General features: G+C 33.6%; 1 protein-coding gene across 1 annotated transcript in view; it reads left to right on the top strand.

The window, feature by feature from the left end:
• Positions 1-18883, top strand: part of LOC136350609 (neuronal acetylcholine receptor subunit alpha-7-like) — an 88753-nt gene that overhangs the window by 31772 nt on the left and 38098 nt on the right. Inside the window, exon 2 of the mRNA XM_066302497.1 lies at positions 16519-16658. Within this exon, the coding sequence (XP_066158594.1) occupies positions 16519-16658 (140 nt within the window). The remainder of the gene's footprint in view (positions 1-16518; positions 16659-18883) is intronic.

Here is an 18883-nt window from a genome sequence, read left to right as displayed (position 1 = left end):
TCATTAAAACATTACACAAAGGTAGGAAATGATGTGGAATAAGGAAAGGAAATGAGTTTATTCAAGACGAAACAAAATCAACAAATGCCTTTACTGCAATAAAAATGAATACCCCTGTAGTGGGACCGTGAGAACGTGACACGCAGTATAATACTAATGGAGTATATTGCGGTAATACATTCAATTCTCATTTGCAACAGACTGAAACTCCAATTGAAGAAATAAGGAAAATCGTGTTGCGAGACTAAAATTGCGATGGAGTCTCTGACTTCAGGTGTTTTCGAAATAGACCATAGCGAATCTTAGACAAAAACCAAACGAATACTGTTCGCCAAAAAAAATAAATAAACGAAGGAGGAAATGGAGGAAGAAGGAATTGAGACGTAGAATGTGAAATATCAGCATTATTTTTATAAGACATTAGTGATATTTCCATGTTAAAATCGCCTTTTCTTAAGATTCGAAATGAATGTAAATTATAATCAAAAGGTTTAATCCAATGTTTTTTCCTTCAGCAGTTCATAGCTTCGAAGTTAAGAATGAAATAAATGGAGGAAGAATGAATATGCATTTAACGAGATCAGAAAACTATAAAATAATTTTGGGGATAACATGAAGAAATGTCCAGACAATGTGAAGTAAAAAAAAACAAAATTTTCTGATAAAGATTCTAGTTTGGTTTTCGGATTTTTTCACAGGGCATAGCAGAGCCTTATTTCGGTTACGTAAGAGGAAAAACATTTGATAACAGGTGCTGTATTCGGAAGTGCCTTAGTCCACATGCTGACTTTATTTATAAACAGTTTGCTGAAAACGAAATTATTTTTTGGACAAACATTTGTTTTGCTGTTTTGAAAGTGAAACCTAGAACTGGCTTAGATCACATAATATTCATTGGACATTTTTTAATATTATCGATACGAAAGGTGCATGTTGAAAGATGGACCGAGTCTTAGGATTTTTAGGAATATCTGGAAAATTGAGATTGAGGATCTCCCGAAACTTATGAGAGATATACGAACAAAATTGCGATTCACAAGAGATTATCGCTACATTAAATGAAAAGAAACGAATTCAGGTCTATGATAGTCTACTTAATAAAAAAAAATTGTTTATTAAATTTTTGCAGTTTTAAACATATTTGATTAATTATTTTTTGGTTAAATTTATGGAACACTTTGTTATTAGTCCTGGGAGTAATTATTTTTACTTTTGCCGTCTTAACGAACTCTTGCAAGAACCTAGAATACCCTGTAGATTTAGTGGTAGCCTAAAAGCATTTTATTTCCAAAGGCAATTCTAATGTGCATTGGGTTTGTTTTGTGCTTTATTCTGTACACTTAAAAAGATTATTTACATCTCATAAGATACGTTCCTTTCGTACGTTACATATTTACAAGTCTGTGGAATACAATGAACGTTCAGTTTTTATAAAGTTTTTTTAACTGAATTTACTCGCCCGAATTCCAAAGCCATTTCTGCATTTAATTGGCGAAAAACTGATGATAATTTTCAATATGGGAACATTATAGCTGCTCTCGTCAATTATTCCGAAGATAATATTCAAAATTCTCATGATTAAATCACTGAAAACAAGTTGAATAATATTCGAAATGGATAATAAACTGTGCCAATATGCAGTTAATACTTCAGAATAATTCAGGCTATGCTTGAATCCCGGAATGGGGAGCTAATTCGATTTTTTCTGCCGGGCCCATAAATTGTAATTTATTTTCCATAATACAATTTTGATTTTGATACCTCTCGCCTTTCATGTTCTTATTGTTTCCCGAGGCGTTTTTACGCCATTCGTCGGTGGATAAAAAGGGGTGAAAAAGATTCACACGCCTTTTTAATTGAAAATGTGTGTTTTGGTATTTTGCCTGGCTTTGAACGCGGATGTAGGTGCATATTAGGAATTTTATTATGCTTTCAGTAGGGGAGAGGCTCCTTGATTAATTAAAGCAAAAATTCCTCGGCCTAGGTATTTATTCCTCCGGATAGCCGAAAGCGTCTCCCGATATAAGATGACTAGAGCATTTTATCACTCGGTCTTTTATTCACATTCACGAACTCTGCATAATATTCCATTAAAACGTAATCCTTAAATGTATTCAAATCCTGCTTCTAATGCAAGTGTCGAGACATACTCAGTTACGCTTAAAAACGAGTGCATGTTCTAGAATTATGTCAATATTATGTATTACGTCAGCATTTATATTGAATTTATGGCTTCCAGAATTCCGGCAAAACTATATCTATCAGCTTTATCCTAAAGAGACTTGTTAGACTGAATGCTGCTAACGTAATTGCTTTATGCAGGGAGCTATCTAATTCGATGGAAAATTATACTGTCCAGAGGTGCATGTTATTTATACGATGCATGTTTGCGTTTGATTTATTTCACTCCTCCCTCGACCTAAATTTGTTCGGCATTTTAATTGAACCATTCACAATGGCTTGATCGAACTAGCCCAATGTTATGGCAAAATGGAATTAGGGCAACAAGGGTAGGAAAGGGTGAGATTACGGTTTAACGATTTCAAAACCTTCTAAATCTAAAACCTACACGAATCTACCTGTGTCCGCAATTGTCGAAAACTCCGCGAATGCGGACCTGCTTTAATTGTGTCTCCATTATCAGCGCTCTGCTGTAACAGGCGAAAGACGTGCTTTTATGTTTATCATAACAGTCCACAAACCAGGGAGATTATAATTCTTTTCAGACGGAAAATTACTTTTAAAATATGAATATTTCGTACAAAATCGATTTTCGATGTGGCTGAAGGAAAATCATCTCTTTGTATTTAGTTCAACAATAGAAAGCCTTTTTTTGTTGATCGTTTGACTGACATTTTTAGGCGTATGAGTAAATTTCAAGGTATTAAAACGTTCGTTTAAGCAAGCACGTCGGAAGAATTTATTACTAGAACTTTTATTTTTTCGTCAGCTAATCGAACAAGTTAAATGGGACGGAAATCAAATTCGAGATAAAATACTTAGTTCGTTTTAGCAATGCCAGCAAGCAAAAGGTCAAGCGAAAAACTTCCAAAAGTAAAAAGTAATTGTGTCATAGATTCCTAGGAAAGTTTTTCAATTTAGATTAAAAACTTTCACGAATTGTCTTGGTTGACTCTTTCAAAAAGCCCGTGAAAGCTGCTGTATACAAAATGGATAAGTATCTAATTTAGGCGACATATTTTCAGACTAGCACCCTTTAATATGCGGAAAACGTTACTCGTTCGCCTCGTTCAAATAATAAATTACTGTTTGTTAAAAAGTAATTAATATTTCCGTAACGGCTATTGTTCTCTTATGCAGACCCGGTTTCCAAAAGTTAATTGCTTTCTTACTTTTGAAAGTTATAATTTGGCAACCGTAATTTAGATATCGCTCTCAGTCTGTAAGCCTCAAAATTTTAATTAACCAACAAGGTTTCCATAATGGTCCGATCCCCAACCGCGAGGGATGGTTAGTTTTTAAGCGAATTACAACACTGATCTGGCTAAAGATTTAATAAACCGTAGGGCTACTTTATTATTTCACATTCCTCCAATTAATACTGCATCAATTATAGGATACAAAAAAAACCGTTCCAGGTGTGATGGGTAAATTTCACGAACAAAAGTGGCGATAAGAAATTTCTGAAAATATGTTTCAAATTCCCACACCTAAAATGCATCGAAATTTTTCACATGAAATTTGAAATAACGGAGAAGTTTTCGTCATTTGTTTAAAACAAAATTCGAGACCATCTCCTCCATTTGCTCGACTGATTAGAGGAAAATGTCGAATACCAAAGTTGGTCGCAGTGGACCAAGGCTTCCACATCGTTTTTTATTCTCATTGGTACGACGGTGAAAAGCAGTAAGTTGTAGCATTAATAAACAATATTACAAGTCTCCCCATGAGAAACAAATATTTTTTAAAAATATGTATGAAAAAAGTTTGGAATTAATACGTCAGCATTGAAACTGTTGGCATGTCCCAAGTTTTTCGTATCCAATTTTCTTTATAAAGCCTTCCAAGTTGTTGTAACGTAGTGTACAGTCCTACCGAATAAGTTTTTCACCTTCTTGAATAGAGATAAAAGCAAATTTTTGCTACTTTGAACTTTTGACATTTTGCACATATAAAATTTAATGGAACACAGGTGTTTTTCGTATTTTCTTTTTAGAGGTTTCCACCTATAACAATATGTGAAAACACATTCGCGCTCGGCATTACCGTGGTTTTAGGGCTTTAAAATACGACATTGTAAAAACATCTTAGAAAAATCACTAAACTATATATCGAATTGGAAACAACAATAAATTTTTATATTGCGGGTTTTAAAGATACATTGGATACAAGAATTAAATTACTGACTTTAATCGAACGTATCAATCTTCCCATTATTGAGGCGGAACGTATTATCACAAAACATGATAATATTTTTTTTAATTATTATTTATTTATACTGGTGTAAGGTTAATGTAACATTTCGTGCAAATTAGCGAATGAATTGTTCGCAGCTTTGCCTTTGTTATCAGTTGCCCACAGACAATAGAACCCACATGGGAAAATCGTAAGTTTTTAAAGTAATTGAACTCAGACTAATGTACGTTCATTAACCAACTGATAAATGAAAGTGGAGCAAAGCTCGACGTGCAGGATGAAAGCTTCTGAAAATAGAAGCAGAAAATATATTATACGCTTCTCTCTTCACACCACTGAAACCCTGTTAACCGGTTCATGTTCAATTATTTGAAAGGCTATTTCGCAATCGATAACCTGTTTCCCAGATGTCATTAACCTTAACAGCAATGTTTGACGTAAATGGCAAAATATTTTATATAGTTGAGGGATTTTCGACTGTAATCTGTGTTCAGCAGCCATTCAACATCGAAACCATAGTAACAAACAGTTTAATAAACTTTTGGTTGGCTTTCCTTTGCAAATTCAAACAGTGAGTGCTTACGCTATTTTCAAACACAGTTCAGGTTAATAGACTTTTCAGATGCCAATAACAGTTATTTTTTTACAATTGGGAGATATTTTCCTGTTTTCAGTTGCAGCTGAATGTCAGGCTAAATTTAGATCTTTTCATGGAAACCTTTAGAAAATTTCATCTTCCGCTTGAGAACAGATTAAATCCACGGGAAACCTTTTAAGTATCCTTATGTACTGCATTCGTTTTAACATTGTTATATTATTGCTAGAGGAAAAGAGAAAACATTAGGTTCTGAATTTGCCCCTTTAAAGACGAAATCTGTTCTATGGTTCATTAATTTACTTTTCAACTCGAAGTTCAAATTCAGAAATCTCAAGTACGGTGGATCTTATTTTGAATCATATTTCATAAAATAAGTATCATTCAAAAGCTTTTTTCGTAAAATTATCTTATTTTATGAATTATTTATTTCTTTCATATGAATATTACGTGCTATAACGAACCTGCTAAATCCTGATTTTTCTGGAGAAATTTATATGTTTAGTTTTAATATGCGAATTTTGCTTTTGATAAATTTGATAAAATATATTAGCGTAACTTTATTATTTACATTTAATATGTAATACATGTATACAAGCATATAGAATTCAGGGTGATTTCTATTGTTTACGGATAAATTTTTAGCTACGCTCTGCATAGAGTGTCTCAGTAATTCTGTTGCAAGGCGAAATGTCCGTTATCATTAGAGACACTGGAAAATGTTTTGTGACACAAAGTATTTTGTTTGATGAAACTTATTATGTGGTGGGAATTTACTATTTTCACTACTTGCGGTTATACCGGAAGTCAATGTCAACTTGCTTATTTCAAATGGTACGCTCTGTATATTTCTTGCATTTTTAGATTCTATACACCAGAATGATTAAATAATTATTAGTATTTTGTATTCCTAAATCTTGCGTTTAAATTCTATATGCGATTTTGGGCTACATAGAGCTCAAAAGTACGCTTATAATTTCGTTTACACTCTCTGCGACTACTGAAAAAGCTATTTTGTCAAAAACCAGTCATACCAACTATAAAGCTAACAAAGATATCTCTAATTATTATTATTACTGAATATTAAAACTTGCAAAGATTAAGAATGATTAATCACTCCGCGGACATGCTTTTCAGCTCTTTGCAACCAAAAATCGCATATGGTATTTATATCACTTTAATGTGTGGAATCTAAAAATGCTAAAATATACATGATGTTCAATTTGAAATAAGGAAGTCGACATTGACTAACATCACGAAGTAAAAACACTAAAGTCCTACCACACAATGCGTTTCATGAGTTCAAACAAATTATCTTCAAAATATTTTCGAGTATCGCTAACCATAACGGGTATATCGCGTTGTAAAAGAGTTACTGAAACACCCTGTATATCGAAAGGTAATTTCTAGTTTCTTAAATAAAACACATTCCACAAACGCTCCGTTAAAAAAAAACTCTTTAGTTCTATACGAGGAGAACATGGTCTTGTAAAAAATTCTACAAAAAAATCTTATTAATAGTACCTTTTTGTTCGAAAACTGTGCGTTATTCGATAAATGCTGAAGAGAAATTTTCGTTCAGATATCAACAGGGAATTCAGAAGTAAATTTTATTTGCCGAGAAAAAACGAATATTAATGTTGATGATTTCTAAAATAAATCGCCATTAGATCCAAAAACACTTCAGTTTCATATGTCGCAATTATTCTTAACAACTTGCAGCGAAATGACTAACGTCCGGATAGTTCAGGATGCAATTACTGAACTGAGAGTAAATAAAAAAATGTATGCTCTACGTTTTCCACCTTCTGCGACTTTTTTTTATAATAATCGATCATAACATAGAACAAAATTTCCAACAAATATGAGGCACTTGTAGAAAATAGGAAAATATTCCATAAGACTTCCAAAAAAACTTTTCAAATCCGTGTTAGTTAAAAATACCAAGGCAAAACATTTGTGCTGCTAATAACCTTTTGGAAATCTTAATGAGTATGAAAATTCCTTATAAATTCTAAAGGTATTTGTTCTTAGGGCAAAAACATACCACAAAAAGTGAGCAGAGATTCCCATTCAAAAAGTCGCAGATCATAATGAGATCTGAAGATTGATTCCGCGATAGATCACCGGATCCATCGATTTTTGGGCTGGAACTACACATTTCAAAATGTAGTTTGTTTCTTTGTTTAAATGTTTTCACCAATACACGCATTTTTCAATCCAAATAAACTTTACCCGGCACTCATAGATAATATTCACACACATCATAAATGAAACTGGGAAACGATGAACGAAAAAACGAGTGCTAGCTACTTTTACGCAGTTGATAAATGACATTGTTCCAGATTCGAATATTGTTTGTAATAACAAATATAATAAAATTTAACTTAACTTGACCGTTGCAGCAGGGATGTCCCTCAAAGTTTCAACGGGTGCGGGAACGTTGGGAGGGTCAACGTGGTCTAGCCCAGTTTTCGTCGATACGTAAGTGGTTTTATTACTATAAGTATAACTCACTCTTGCAAAATTTTCGCAATTATGGGTTGGCTGATTTGTTTAGCTCCATTATTCTGGAAACAATGCCATTGTTTCAACACTAAGGGCTATGGTCTAGTTCACGAAATTTGAATCGCAAAGTTAAAAAAGTGCTCATAAAATGAGTGGTTAGTTATGGCCCTTCTGAAAAGAATATAATCCAACGGATCTCCTCGGCTAAACCAGAGACTTCATTTTTAATCAGCACATTTTAATAAAGATCTATTACCTATCCAATTAACTGCATCCCGGCCTGAATTATTTTGGGGCTGGGATAATATTTTCCAAGCGAGTCTAACCACAATGCTTCGACGAATATTTGTTAGAAATTTGCTTAAAAAAACAATTCCTCGGTAACTTGCAACAATTGATGCTTGAAATGTACCGATAACAAATATTATTGCTTTGTAAATCAACAGTAAAATATATAGGTGATTTTGAAGCCACTGCTTTTACGACCAATAAATTGACTAACTGGGCATAAAACGATGTGTAACATCGATAGAATAAAATGTTTGCTCCATTACACTTTTATTGGCTTCTATCGATTACAGGGTTTAAAAATAAGTGGCGAGTTCTTAATTAAAAAAATTATGCTTCATAAACAACCTCGGAAGAGTATTAAATGCCACCTGTGGTGTAGTAAACTTAGAGCACATATAGTATATTTTCTCTCGAAAATTACGAAACCACACTTTTGGTATTTCAAAAAAAAAAAAAAACTTTTCCAGATTAATTCTTTTATAATAATTCGATTTAATCCTTGAAGGAAGCTCTCGGTAAAATGACGTAAAAGTGTAATCTTCCAGCCTATTACCGAATTACTTTTCGGAGGTTTTGTGTTTGCTCTAATAAATCCATATTTTCGTGTTGGTTGGGAGATCTACAAGAAACCAGGTTATTGCCAATTTCCTTTGTACTCGATAGAGTGTTCTTACTGCTTTATCCCTCTTCTCTTTTCAACATGACACATAAGCTTGTCAAGACGTTTATTATAGCCTGCTGATTGATTAACTTAGAGCAATGTTTCTAAATTGTATTTCTCTGTAATTTTAAGTGGAATTTCTTTCGCGAGTAGGAGGTTTGTAATTGATCGATGTATTGAATATATCAATCTTAGCTTCACTTTGCTGCTTAAGTGCGCATACATTTTTTTATCCCATTTTGGTGTAGGTGTATTTATTTTTATAATGCACACATGAAAATGTACTATCCAGCTTGACATCGGGTCCAAATCAGACAAAATTAGGAAAAAGAGCTATTAAAGAACTTCGAAATTATCTAATCTCATTCGCCCAAACGAGGTTGTAATATTTCATTTAGTATCGGCGATCGGGAATCGCTTTAGTACCTAATGTCGTAGAATTAAATGTACTTTAAAACCTTTCAGAAGCCCGAGTTGATCAAGTGTAAATACGGGGTGTCTTATAAACATACCGATAAACTTTCAGGGGATATAGAGCTCATGAAAACAAAAGTTTAGATCGAATGAAGTTAGATCCGAAATTGCTTCGTTTCCAAAATACAGAGTGTTTGATTCATGCTTTTTCAATATTTCAAAAATGATTTGGGATAAGGACATGAAATTGAAGACACGTTAAGGCGGGATATATGTGCATGTTCTGTAGCCAGCAGAATATTTCCACCCACACAGGTATGTTTCATAGATGTTGATCTACATATCCTCTATCTCTACTAAAATAAAATAAAATTCATTTCTCCTAAAGAATTTAAAAAAACACACACTTGGAAACCTATACCGGTTTCTTGGTAAACACACGAATGAGAAATTATTTTTTATCTTGAAAACGAACATTTAAGCAACAAAACACTAAAAAGATTTTTTTATTGCAAATTGATGGGATAGTAAAAAAATATATTAGTATTAAAAGAAGTTAGTGACGTACTAATTTTTTCGTTAAAAACATCCTATTGAATAGCCACAGGGCAGCCAGTGGTGTAAGTGGAAGTATTCTGTCTAGTCAAGAATAGCAACATTTATCCCGTCACAATACGTCTCTGATTTCATATCCTCATCCCAAACCGTTATTAAGAAATTAAAAAATTATTTTAAAATATAAGAAATTAAGCACTCTGTATCTAGAAAACGAAACGATTTCAAACGAAACTTTATTCGATCTAAAAATTTTTTTCTGTGAGTTCTGGATCCCGTGAAAGTTTGTCGATATGTTTATTAAACACTTTGTATATAGGGTCCAAATTAGTCGACATAAATCGATTAATCTGCATGAATAGGCTTGTAATGTTTTCTCTAATTTCGGAAATAGAGCGACAAAACACTGTTAATACATTTTTCAGAGAAGTGAAATAAACTTTAAAGGATTTAATCCAGGATCGAAAATTCGGCAGTAAACTCGAAGGGGTTAAAATCTAGGTTCATAAAGACATGAAACAGTAATATTTCTTAATAGGTTCCATTAATCTTCAGAAGGGCCAAATGAAAGTTACAGATTCGTAAATTTCAGCAATTCTTCCGTTGAATTCTAAAAATGTCAATTTCCTGATATTTAACTAAGGGAATTATTTGCTAAACATAAAGAAATCTCTTTTATAAATAATTCTGTAAATTTTTAATTAATACTCGATGTTAAGGGTGTTCCTTCGATAAATGAAACACGACAAAGACAATTTGTTTTATGTAAAAATGGACTGTATTAACTATGCACTTATCTCAAAAGAATGTAAGAATCTTGGTCTAAGTAACGAAGAATAGGGAGAATGCTTATTGGGCGGGTACACGATATGATGCGGATCACATCCCGTCACCGACGTAGCTTTCCCCGACAAGACCACAGGAAGAGCAGAAAAAAAGAGTGAAAATTGCTCCGATTATCCCTTAAGTACTAACCCCGAAGAATTCCAACCAGGGGCGCACCACCACCAAGAACCATTATAAGCTATGGCTACAACGAATCCCATAACTCGTGGCCATCTGGGGAATATCTATACTAATCGCTTTTCTGGGAATATTGCGGGTCCAACAAATTGACCATCAAAGCAATAGTCCCTATAGAGAAAGCTTCTTCGACTAGTAGCACATTCCCCAACCAAAGCGTATCCTTAGCTTTGGCCTGATGGGCCATGTGGTCTGGCACCCAGATGGTATTCTCCGAATAAGTATCGCAGTACATAGGCGCAACTTAAGGGAATAAATGACAGTATACATTAAACCTAACATTAACAACAATAAAAAATAAATAGAAACAAAAAAACCAATAACTTAGAGTCCCTAACACTCGAAGCTTTGAAGGATACATTAATGATTCGAAATCAATCTATCTTTCATCTCATTCTAATGATATTCAACCTCCAATAAATATGTCTTTAAAAACGTTATTAATTTTTCAATCATTCTCTTCACTGGATTTAACCCCCCCCCCCCCCTTCCATTAATGCAGTATTAATAATCGTAAACAAATTATAAATATTTCCAACAGAAACCCGGTACTAATTATAATTAAACCACCAAGAGGTATATGATTTAATAAAACCTTTTATTGGTAATTAGCGTAATTGCCCTCCCGCAATGTGTAAATATGTAGTAATAATTCTGTATTATCAAACTAAAGTGTCTGTTTTGTATGTCGACATATTGTGTTTCGAGTTAGGACATTTCTAGGGAAAAACGTGGTGCTGCAAAACAGAAATAATTATTCGAAAGCGACACTGACAAAGAGAATTGGTTTTTGATAATTAACCACATTCGGGGATTTACATGTTGCAATGCACAGAGCTTCAGGATTAACGTATTCTCTATTTGGTGTTGTTAAATTGAGTGGAATTGTTCAAAGGCGGGTATATAGACCATAATACTTTTTTAATTGGAAAACTCATTATTTATACTGGAAATACTTTTAAATTTCTCTACAATTTCAATAATTGTGGGAAATGCTGATTTTTAAAGACCTCTTTGCTTGGGCCGAGCTTAATTTTTCCCTAGAGGCTTCAAATAATGGAGAACCTACCTAATGTTGAATCTATATGCATAGGTCTGGAAAAGAGAAACCTTTAGAGCTTTCCTTTTCAGATCTTTGTTTAGATATTGTTTGACAAAAACCGCTACATTCAGCATTGAAATGCATTGTTCCGTGACATGGCAAACAATGATAAGTGTATTTAGTGTCACCTAGGGCCTGAAATTTCTGATCTATGACTATTTCACACGTCAATGTATGCAGCCGAATCAAATATCATATCGCGAGCCATAAATAACGGGTTTTTGTATAGAGCGGCGGTGATTAATTTTACTTATTTTGTCCCATAGTTTTGCAGGATTATAACAAATAGTACACCAGATAAAACTAAAATCAATGATTTGCTGGGTGTGTTTTCGATAAAGTAAAATGTTATACGATGCTAAAGGACATGAAACTTGAAGCTTGAAATAGTCGGGCGCCATTCAACGGGCGTTACTGTGCGTGTTAAATGACATTTTGCGTTACGGTTTAGAGAACCGGATATGATTAGATTTATGGTGAGGGGATCATTCAGCTATACTTTTTAGTTTATGCGATTAGCTGCTCATTTAAACCTTCTTTTTTAAATTTGTTTCGAATGCCATTGACGCTACTCATACATCGATCTAATCTTTTAATTAAATATTTGAGCCAATATAGATTGGATTGAAATCACCGACGCATAAAGCCATTTTAGAAAGCCGGGAACAAAAGGGTTTATCATTTAATCGAAACACCCTAAAACAATAAAAAAAAATAATGACTGAAAGGATTTCATGATTATCTGAAAATTCTTTCCAAATTCACTCATACCAGTGCCGCATCCAAAATAAAATATTTTGTATTAGTTTCCTTGGATACTGTAGGTTTAAAATAGGAATGTTTAGCTTCAAAAATTTCACAAACGTGTTTGAAATACAATATCTCTGTAAGTTTCTGAGATGTGGTTGTCACCTCGATTTTTATTTTTGCGATTACCTTAGTACCCAAATATTGGCAAAATTATGTTCACAGTGAATCTTTCCTATAGTGCATTTTCAATTGCCTCAAAAGAAGTATCTAGAGTCCACGTACAATCCAAACCAATTAATTTAAATGGAAACTACTCAAGTTGTTCAGGTATTCGTAAATATCCTCAAAACTTTGTCAGCAATCTGAGAGTTCTTCGCATAAAATTTAGGCAGGATTTTCTGATAATTGTCATTCACAAATTTTGCAACAAGTAGAATCTTTTAAAACTGGTAAACATTAATGTAGAGTGGTATTAAAAGGAATAGTTGATAATAGTTTTAAAAAACCTGTGTCAACTTAAGGATAATACAATGTGCTTGACAACCCTTCGTGTGGATTAAAGTGAAAATGTAAATTTGACACTTACACCTTAGAAAAAAACCTTTAGGGTGGAATGAAAATTTGAAAATTCTAAGATAATTTGCGATATTTCTCTGGATCATACAATTTTTCTTTATTTAATCACATCTTACCGTTTACATAATCCACATGCTCAGCTTCCCTTTCTTGCACAGACTATAAATTATTACCTACATAAGCATACATTGGCGTAAATACGCCCTAATGATACATCAAAGCTTCGCATTTACCAGTTTTCATTCCCTTGTAAAAATTATTTATCTTTTGAAATAAAATTTCAAGTTTAGCCTATCAGCAAACCGAACGGGAGTTATCGAGGATTTCATTATTTACGCATATTTATGTCATGGGCGAAAATACTAAATTTTTTATTCATTACACTCCAACCTATGTGATTTTTTCTAGCTTAGTGAAATATTCTTTATACACAGTTTTGTATTACTTGTACAATGCAAATTCGTGCAGTTTTTTAAACGCTGGGTTTGATGTACCTAATTCAAAAGTGATTTTGTGTAGTTCGCTCACAAAATATAGTGGCAGGACCGGTAATCGAGTTTCAATACACCTAAAAAGACCCAAAAACTTTTGTTCAACTTCCCAGAAGTTTTCTCATATTTTATTCTTGCCCTTTAGCGCGGTAGGTCTCGATAGCCGTTTTCTTGCCCTGCAACCTTACTAGGATGCGCTTACTTTTAAGGTTGCTTTCAAAATTTTATGCGATATTGCACTTTTCAGTCATTATTCTCTCGACAATAGTGCTGAGTATTATCGATCCAGAGCTATTGAAAGAACTTTGCCAGTTTTATAACCAAATGATAATATTGTGCCGCAAATGTTCAAAGTGCTACGAAACGCCATCATATTGGACTGTCGAATGGGCTGATATTTAATTCACACTTGCGTAGGCATGTTTCAGCATGAGAGAGCGAAGGCTCTTATATTATTTAGCATTGCAATTGCAAGGGCAACTCGCACATCGTCAAAGATTCAGATATTGAATTTGGAATGATTATTGTTAATAATTAAAGAACAGCATTCGAACTTTTATATCAATGAGAAAAGAAGTTTAAGCATTTGAAACTCTAGAAAATATTTAACATTAACTAAACTATCGGATTTTAAATTTCTGTTTGACGAATTATATTCGTGTTTATTTTAGTCATTACTGGATACTAATTCCGTCAAAAGTTGTAATGTTTTGTCATATAAAGTGAAGCCAAGAGGTGCTTTTTGACTGATTCTCCTGAACGCCCTGTGAAAGAATCTGACGGCACTATGAGATCTTTGTACGCAATTGTGAAGCTCTGTGTTTCCTTAATATTCCCTTTTTTGATTCATAACAATACATCCACTCGCAAAGGCATTACAATTTTTTTTAACAATAAAAGTGAGATTTGGAGAAAAAATCATAACTTGTTAAACACATAAATAATAATAAACAACATAAATGAATATCCAAGTTAAAGATAAACACTAACTGCGTGTATTTCCACCTCGTGCTCTAATGATAGCAGCCTGTGAGGTAATCCTAGAACACAATTGGCAATTAGTCTTTGCGGAATATTTTCCCACTCTTCAAGAAAAGCTACTCGAAGGTCTGCAATGGTTTCCAGTTCTCTGTTGTGAATACGTATGTCCCTTACGTGTTCAGTTGGGTATAGAACAGGGCTAGGAAAAGGCCAATTTAACCTCGGCATCTTCCAGGTAATTCCTGACAACTAATTTTTATTAATTAAAATATTATATTTTTTGATACATATTTGTTTAACATGTTTTGATATATTAGTTTTTTGGTAAACCGCATCATTTTTTCAAAATAATTGTAATTCTTTTCACAATGGGTATGTTATGGATCAAAAAAAGGAATGTTGAGGAAACAAAAAGTTTTACAATTGCATTCAAACATGTCTCATAGTGGCGTCAGATCCTTCCACAGGGTGTTCAAATATAAAATTTAAAATACTACGTAAGATTGAAATTGAATAATATTTATGTCGTGCGGTTTTTTATGTCCAAGAGCATATGTTTAACATGTTATTGTACTGCTAGTAATTCGGTATATGATGAATTGGGTGGTATAACTCTAAACAAATAAATTTAGTTGCATGAAATAAGACTTAAGATAAAGAGCATTTATCCCCAGGACTAATCAAACTTTTTCAGTACATTACATCGTATCAGACTGCGCCGGAACTCTACTCAACAATATACTCTCGTTTGGAGCTCGGCAGAATTTAACCGGGTATAAATAAAAGTTTTATTCCGGCAACCGCCGAAACTATTCCAATTGCGGATTCCATTAAAGTATCACGAAACAGGAAGTCAAGATTCTTGGAAACACTCCCATTATTCGATCAGCATCTTCGGGGATATAAGAGGATTAATCTATGTATTAAATATGTAGTTACTGCCTTCAATCGGGTTTGAGGGCAAAGAGTTGCTTATATTTGCATTCAGGTCTGAAGAACTACAGATGAAAATTATTGAACACCCTGCACATTACTAAACCGATAAATGTCGATTTCGGAGAGTGATTGAACGTACTTTCTTATAATAACAGAAAAGTTATTTTGAATAATTTCCCGTTTGACTTCTAACCAATTCCATGGATTTGACGTCAAAGCATATTATAATAGAGAGTTCTTAGTAAGAATTTTATGTGTTTTTCAATTTAGAGCAATTTTTTCCGTCTATTTCTTATCGCTTTTCCTTTTCGTACTCGAAGATTTTTTTAATATTTCTTGATTTTATAGTTGGGTGCAGCTTGAACGATATCTTTAACGACATAGAACATAAACAAAGCAAAATACTTAAGTTTAAAGATCAAAATTAAAAATAGCATTTTTTACGCGGCTTTCAGGTTTTTGGCCACCAGTTCTCACTGCTCAATTTCACTCAAATTCATAACTTTAACTCAGCATTCTTTTATGAATTTTCAATGTTTTACGCAATAAATTGAAGGAGCTCAACGATTCCAACGTTAATATCTCAAATTCAGGTTCATCAATTTATCACACACACACACACACACACACACCAGATGTCTATTTCTACAAAATTCCCAGATTAATTTACACAAGAAAAATTTCACGTAAGAACTGAAGTATGCAGGGTATCCGTTTCCAAACCTCGCCAACCATAAAAGATACGAAGTCGGTTGTACTGAGGGAAAATTACCCAATTCGGAATTCAACATTTTTCCTCAAAAACTGCAATTTTTTCTGAAAATCTCGAGCAGTCATCGGAATTTTTAATATTTTAAAATGACATATTCTTGGACTCCAAATTGTACAACTTTGCCGCGATTTAACCGACCTCGTATCTTTCACGGTTACCGAGATCCCCACGGCTAAGCTCCAAAAACGTACACCCTGTACAGGGGTGCTTGAAGAAAGTTTTAAGAGATTTCTAGTATTAAATAAATCTTTCCTAAACAGGTTTCGGTTGGCTATAATTCTTGGTAAATTTGTCGCTTGATGGTTTTCGGTCAATGACTATTCGAACTAAGTTTCCTCTCAGCAAGTTTAATGCAATTGACTTAATCTTCGAGTAATGGGTTGTTAAGTTTATCGGGTTATCAAACTCGGCAATCTAACATTGATGCATGGCGACACAATTTAGTGCTAAACGTTTATATGTAATGAATGTTTCCTTGTGTTTCAGAATCTTGGGCTGGCTATTACGAAAAAAAGCTTCTGCATAAACTACTTGATACTTACAACGTGCTAGAACGCCCAGTTGCTAACGAGTCAGATCCGCTCCAACTAAGTTTCGGAATAACGCTAATGCAAATAATAGATGTGGTAAGTTTTCACTTTTTATCCTACCCCACCGGGATGTTAGAGCTAGTTTGGGTATTATGGGCAAATAAAGTTCTGACCTAACTAATTATGATAAAAGATTAAAGTTCCGAAAATTATTAAGTTTTATTAAAATATGCGGTTAGTCTTTGTCGAAAGTTCCAGTTGAGTTTTCGGTTATTATCTCCATCCCTTCCTGTTTTACCAGATAATAAGTCCTTTAGCCCATTACCTAGAGAGAGTATATCATGTTCTTTATAGGGAAACTTATATCTTTAATAAATTTCCCTGAGGATTCAAATATGCTTTTATATCAGGCATGATAACGACGAGGAATATGGCATTCTATTGTCATATACATTATCTTCACCTCATCTTCAACTTAGAATTGAAATATTTGTTCTCAAACGATGAAAAGCTTCACTGCCACGCGAAATTGATGGAAAAAAGACACAATGTATTTCTCACTACATAATAAAGTTTTAACTAATCCTTTGTTCTATGGTAGCATCGCGAGCAAACACTATTTTGCTACTTTAATGAAAACTTGTGCGAAACAGTAAGCCCTGAGGCTTTACGAAAATGTATCCTTTTTTAATAAAATAACCTTCTAAACTTCTCCCCGAATTTAACTCAGCTACTGGCTAGCTCAGCGATATAAAATTAGGGAAGATAGGCGAATTAAAACCTGAAAAAGCCTCTAGAGAAATTACTTTTGGACCAAGCCTTTTTGCTCAGGCCAAAAACTCTTAACTTTCATCACATCGTTATTTTAATATTTAAAGAGCTAAAATAGATTTATTCAAAATATTCTGTACACAGGGTAGTTCAGTATCTTTGCCATTTTGATTTCGTTTTGTAAGGATTTTAAAGAGAGAAGAAGATAGATTTGTGTCGACTTTGTAATTGATTCTTAAGAATTTGATATCAAAATTATGAGCAAAAACGACGTTGGAATGCTATTAAATGACCTTGAAACATCTCAAAAATATCAAAAGAGGTGCAGCACCCAATGAATCCAACAACATCGTTGCTCGATGGTTTACTTTAAGTCCATAAAATTTAATGTCCAATCACATCAAACTGTGTGTAGATTTTGCTTGCCACAAATTTTCTTCTTCAGTCAATGATATTATGGCAAGTTTGAGATATTGCACGAGCAAGTCCTGCACAAGAAATTCCATTTTGTTTGTTCTAGGTAAACAAAAATCTTCAGCTGAGAGTTTTGTTTTTTCTAGATGTTAAGAATTTATTTCCCAATATTCCACGGGTAAATGCATTGACCTGAGAAGATTCTCGTTGAAGAGCACGAATGCCCGTCCATTAAAAGTGGACACTTAATAAATTCCCACTACAGTATTAAGCTGAGAGTTTTTTCAGTTGAATGGGAAATAGTTCTAGTAGAAATTTGCAGAGAATTCTTCGTAGTTTTTTTTCATTTTATATTCATGAATCGCTGAGATCAAAACGGAACGAATAAAAATTGAAACAAAATTAAAAGTTTTGCGAAAGGTATATTGATGATATTTTAATTCTCTGAAAAGGCGATCTGAACTAACCTGAACGTTCTGCACCCACGTAAATAATTTATCGTTAAAAGCGAGGCAGATGCAAAAATTTCCTTTTTGGAACGATTCTTGATAAAAGCTGGTTCCACGATCAACTTTGATGTCTTTAGGAAACCCTCATCTATTGCCAAGCTCCGTATAATTCTAGCTCTCCTCACAAATTTTCACCATTGAATTCCTTCTTTTACGAACTATTCAACCTCCTACTGTCAAGACCCGCTCTCAATCAGGCGTTGAGGGTGATTAACTACATTACGTCTCTAAATGGGTGCCCTAGACAAATGGTTATAAACTTTATTATAAATTCTTGAGTAAATACAAGTTTCAAAAATCTTAGAACATCATTCAAAACAAATGCTGGACTAATCCAAAGTTTTAAGCTAGCTTATTGATCTCATAAATTTTACCAGCTTTCAAGACTGTTATGGATTTTAATTTAATGTAGTTTTAGAATCATCGGAACCTTTTGGAATATATTATTTTTTAAGGAAGTTTGCCACCATACCTCCACAAAATTAAATCAATTGATAAAAGCTTTTACTTTAATTCGTGGCGGGTTCAATTCATTAAGGTTGCTCACCCACACAAGGTGTCTGAGAATGACATATACGGGGTCTCCCAAAGCAAATAAGACAAAGAGCAACGGCAGATTCCTGCCAT

This window comes from Euwallacea fornicatus, chromosome 3 (assembly GCF_040115645.1).
Source record: "Euwallacea fornicatus isolate EFF26 chromosome 3, ASM4011564v1, whole genome shotgun sequence".
Classification (NCBI taxonomy): Eukaryota; Metazoa; Arthropoda; class Insecta; order Coleoptera; family Curculionidae; genus Euwallacea; species Euwallacea fornicatus.
Note: the sequence above shows the minus strand (reverse complement) of the source record. Positions and strands in the feature narration are given on the sequence as shown.